The sequence below is a fragment of the Portunus trituberculatus genome, chromosome 29, assembly GCF_017591435.1.
Source record: "Portunus trituberculatus isolate SZX2019 chromosome 29, ASM1759143v1, whole genome shotgun sequence".
Classification (NCBI taxonomy): Eukaryota; Metazoa; Arthropoda; class Malacostraca; order Decapoda; family Portunidae; genus Portunus; species Portunus trituberculatus.
This window is the reverse complement of record NC_059283.1, coordinates 13,415,945-13,420,944: the sequence shown is the minus strand read 5'-3', so window position 1 is coordinate 13,420,944 and position 5,000 is coordinate 13,415,945. Positions and strand designations below refer to the sequence as shown.

Below are 5,000 nucleotides of genomic sequence, written 5' to 3'. Positions count from 1 at the left end.
TAGATGAGATAATACTAGGTTAGATTAGTGTTCCTAAGGATAGACTAGCGGTGTTTGCACGGTACCATCAACATGGCGCCCATCAAAACAGCAGCAACCCGCACTTGCTCTTCCTGGTAAGAGGTGACATTTGACCATATTTTAGGTTTCCTCACGTGAAAACCCCATTTTCCCATCAAGTCCCTGAGTTTGTTTAGAATTAGGAGCTGAAAATACTAGGAGACAGAACTGCGTGCATCGTCCTTGTCTTAATATTTACCCTGAAGATAAGGAGGGAGCTGCTGCTGCTGTTATGATGGCCACCAAATTGAGCAGCATTGCCAACAATACATTTGGAAAGAAGATATTTGCCTACTAATCTAACGTAACACCATCCTACCCTGCTCTACCCTACCCTACCCTACCCTACTCTACCCAACACAACCCCTAAACTAGCGTTGGCAACGCTGTAGCATTGAGGTAAACAGATTTAGGAGGATTTTTCAGTAGGTATCGTTGGTAACACCGCTTAAATATGGTGGCCATCATAACAGCAGCAGTAGCTCTGTACAAGAGGTAACAATTGGCCATATTTGAGCCCTCGGTACCCGGAAAATCCTTCTCTCCCACCAGGTGAAAAGACCATAAAACAAAAGGAAATGGAGCCGAGAGTCCAATGTTAACATTTGCCGCTCATTACACCAAACAATTTAGATACGAGTGCAATAGTTTTCTTTGGCCATACTCCAAACGGTGACTCCTCCCTTCAGTTGGAAAGATCTTTATTATTGTTTACACGTTGTGGAGCGAGAAAGTGGTTCGCGTTTACAGTTCCATTTGCTTGTCTGTCCTCGGAGGGAGGGGTGTCTTGGTGTGGTGAAGCAGGACTGGGAGCGCACGCTGAAGGATGCCTCGGGTAAATTGTGACGACGAAGGATTGTCAGCAGCAAGTTTACCGCAAACTGCTTGGTGGAGTGTTGGTGATCGCTGGAGAGAGAGAGAGAGAGAGAGAGAGAGAGAGAGAGAGAGTGCGTGCTTCGTCGTAGCCTTTCGAGAGCTTTTAAGAAATTTATGTACTGTACCATAGCGCCTTTGACAAGAGAGAGAGAGAGAGAGAGAGAGAGAGAGAGAGAGAGAGAGAGAGAGTGCGTGCTTCGTCGTAGCCTTTCGAGAGCTTTTAAGAAATTTATGTACTGTACCATAGCGCCTTTGACAGAGAGAGAGAGAGAGAGAGAGAGAGAGAGAGAGAATGAGTGGCCGGACAGGCGGAGATATGTTAGAAGAAAAAAAACCGAGCCTTGTTGAGCTTTCTATCATAAAGGACTTGAACTGCTGGATTCATTACCATTTTAAAATCATGCACGAGCTGAAATCTCAACCTAACAGTCTTTGAAAGTTTATCCTTATGGGGGAACAAAAAATGAGGAGCTAAATCTCACCTGCAATGGAGATCTCGGCGAAGGTGTTCCCGAGGTGGGTGTGGTTGGTAGGTATCATCTTGTAGGGTGACGGAGGTTTCAGTCCATCGCCGCCCATCCGAGGTTCCCGTACTTCAATCATCTCGCCTACCTTCTCGCTGACTTTCACGCTCACTCACTGCCACTCCTACGTCTCTCTCTCTCTCTCTCTCTCTCTCTCTCTAACCTGGGAATGTGAAGTCTATTAGTTATTTTTCACTAGAGGAAATTTGAATATATATTAGTATAAATACGGAATCGCACGCGTTCGTCCAGTTTATTAAAAGAATGGTGTTACACCTATTCCTTGTTCAACACAAACACGTTTTACATACAACTGCATTCATTTACACACACATATACACGCAAACACGTACGTACATGCACATGCCAGGCCGGAGACATGCACCAACACACACACACACACACACAAGTATTCTCGCACATGTTTTAAATTTATTTTTTATTACTTTCAAGGTTTTTCTGATAAGATCACCTTCTTTAATTATTTTATGAGATCTTTTTTTCATCTTGTAATCTTTTTAATCTCCTCGAGGTTCCATTGTACATCTCCAGTGTTTGTTTGGGCGTCCTCTACATTCCTCATTTCTACACTCATAATTATGTCTGTTTCTTCTTGCCTTTTCATTCTTGAGAGAAAATCGGCTACTACGTTTTCTTTCCCCGTTAAATACTTTATAGTACATAAGGTTCGGAGAGCAGCGTTTGCCATCTGGCAATTTTTCCATTGGGACTTGCAACCTTGAGTAGCCAGACTAGGGGGCGATGGTCTTTGTGTATTTAGATGTGGTACCCTAGACACAACGGATGGTTTACCTACAGACAGTATACTATGGCAAAGGCCTCTCGCTCTATAGCGCTGTACCTCTTTTCATCAGGATTCAATGCACGGCTGAAAAAGTTTAGGGGCCTTACACGACCTGTTTCTTCTTGTTGTAAGACTCCTCAGATACTTTTTCCAGAAGTATCAGTAACTAATAAGAAATCTTTTGTAAAATCCGTGAATTTTAAAGTTACTTCTTTGGTTAATTTATCTTTCAATAACACGAAGGCTCTCTGGGCCTCATCGCTCCATGCTATGGGTGTTTTACCAGCTTTCTTATGGGGGCCTTTCTTTCCAGTTAGCAGAAGAGTTATAGACCTACTAATCTCTGGAAAATCTTTTATGAACGTTCTATAACAATTCATTACTTCTGAAAAGACGGTAATTCTTGAACATTGCGAGGTGCTGTGGCTGTCTTCATAGCCTTAACTTTATACGGTTGTGGTTTCAGTCCTGCGTTAACAATATGCCCTAGATAAGCAATCTCTCTTTTACAGAAATCACATTTCTCTATTTTTAGTTTCAATTTTTCTTTCTGTAGTCAGGCTAGAACCTGACTGATGTTTTCAAAGTGTTCATCAAAATCTTTACCTGGATTAACAATGTAATCTAGGTAAACAAATGCCGAACTACCAGTAAGGCCTGATAATACTGTATTGACTAGTCTCTGAAAAGTTCCTGGTGCTGACTTTACTCCAAATGGTAAAAAAATTGAATTCTGAATGACCTACGTGTGAGGTGAAAGCAGTCTTTTCTTTACTTGCTTCATCCAGAGGAGTTTGGTAATACTCTGCTCTTAAGTCTAGACAAGAAAAGATTTTACTTTTTCCCATTTGTTGTAAAATTTCTTGTATATTGGGAGAGGAAATCTATCATTTCACTTTTGTGTTCAAAGCACGAAAATCCAAGCAAAATCGCATGCCTCCGTCCATTTTGGGGATAGGTATTAGTGGACTATTATAAGCTGACTGAGATGGTCTTATAATGCCTTGGGCTTGAAGGGCCTGAAGTTGTTCTCTTGTTTTGATGATAAACAGGTATGGGACAAGGCTTTCTGTAGACTGACTCATTATCTAATTGAGTAACAGTACTCGTATAGTAGGGAGTGACTGATTGGGTAATTTTCTGTTGCGAAAACTTATTAATCAATAATTTTAATGCTTAATTTTCTTTTAATCCTTCTGGATATTTTTCATTTATTGACTTTTTTTTTCCTCTGAACTTATGGGAATTCATCTCTTGCCCTTGTCTTTCTGTGACTCCAGCTGCTGTCAAAGAAAAAGGGTGGGCAGTACAGGGTTGAATTCCTCCGCCCCCCTAGAGTCTGACCAGTTTCTATCTTTATAGCCCCTTGTTCTACATTAATATATTGAATAGTGAACAACGACCTCCTTTCTCCTGCTAGTGGCTCCAGTTTTACTACTCCGGGGCAGAAAATTCGTGAAGTTGTATTGCTTTTACAAAGCTCAAAAATTCCTTCTTCTACGTCTACTAATGACTTAGTGCAAGTTATATAACCAACAGTTGCCATGGGGGGGGAGGGGGAGAAAGGGTAATTTTACATGTTCTATTGCAACTAGTCTTACATGTTTTGCCTCAGGTAACCAGTTATTTTCAGGGTTTCTTCCATCCATACTTTCTCTTCATTATCATCCTTCCCTTTGTTACTTCTATTTTCAGGTGCCTTATCTTCTGACACTTCCGGTACTTCCGACTCAATGCGACCTTGCCCTTGGTCCTCCCCTCTGTTGTGATTCTCTCTTTCGCTTAGCATCATGCACTCATCACTTGTTTTGGCTTCCTTTCCTGTTTTGCTTATAGTTACAATGGTGTATCTTTTCTCACTCTTTAGTGTCTCCGATACTGTTTCGCCATCGACCCTTTTACTATGAGACTCTTCTTTCGTCCTTTTATTCTTGTATCTATTTCATTTTGCCTTAAATAACCTCTGGCAAGCATTGTAGGGATGGCTATTTCTATCCCTTCAATTGTTATCATAATCTGTTCCTTTATATGCTATCCTGTTTGTACCACTATCAATGTCTTACCTCTACTTTCTTTTGCCTGGGAATTTATGGCAAAAATATGTGCCGACTTTTTCTCGATCATTCTAGTATTTGTATTAATTTTTTGAATAAAGTCTTCTTCAATAAGACTTACACAGGCTCCATTGTCAAACATGGCAATTACTTCTGCAAATGTACAGTTTTTTAGTTTTACTTCTAGTCGAATAGCTATCATTCTACATTCTTCTGTTTCGTGTATTTCACTTGCAGAATTATGAGCGTCTCCGATGATTTTGCTTTCTATTCCCAATAATGTGTCCAATGATTTGGAGCTTTTTTTGTTCGTCCTGATGTCTTTCATTGGGTCGCTTGACGGGTCGTGCGCATTGGTATAGTTTGATTTTTTCGTCTGCAATTCGAGCAGGTTCTACGGAATTCTTGAGTTGTACGATTCCTTAGACCACAGTTCTCACAGGGTACTTCACCCCTAGTCATGCAATTGTGAGCCATATGACGGGGTCGGTTACATAGGTAACATCTAAGCTCATTACCTATTTTGGGGATGACTGTATTACACAAAAGCGTCGAGTAATAGTCACAGCTTTGGATTTGAACTGCCAGAAAAAAATAGCTTAGTATATTTATATTATGAATACCATGAGAGTATTAATGATGGTATAACCTTTCAGCAGGAAGTTTCAATTAGATTAGATT

At 40.7% G+C, this 5,000-nt stretch overlaps 1 protein-coding gene across 1 annotated transcript in view; it reads right to left on the bottom strand.

Annotated features, from left to right (window-relative positions):
• The window catches only part of LOC123510598 (degenerin-like protein del-10), a 9,746-nt gene extending 8,133 nt beyond the window's left edge, over window positions 1-1,613 (bottom strand). The window contains exon 1 of the mRNA XM_045265879.1: window positions 1,419-1,613. Within this exon, the coding sequence (XP_045121814.1) occupies window positions 1,419-1,539 (121 nt within the window). The 5' untranslated portion in view covers window positions 1,540-1,613. The remainder of the gene's footprint in view (window positions 1-1,418) is intronic.
• Window positions 1,614-5,000: the final 3,387 nt, after the last annotated feature.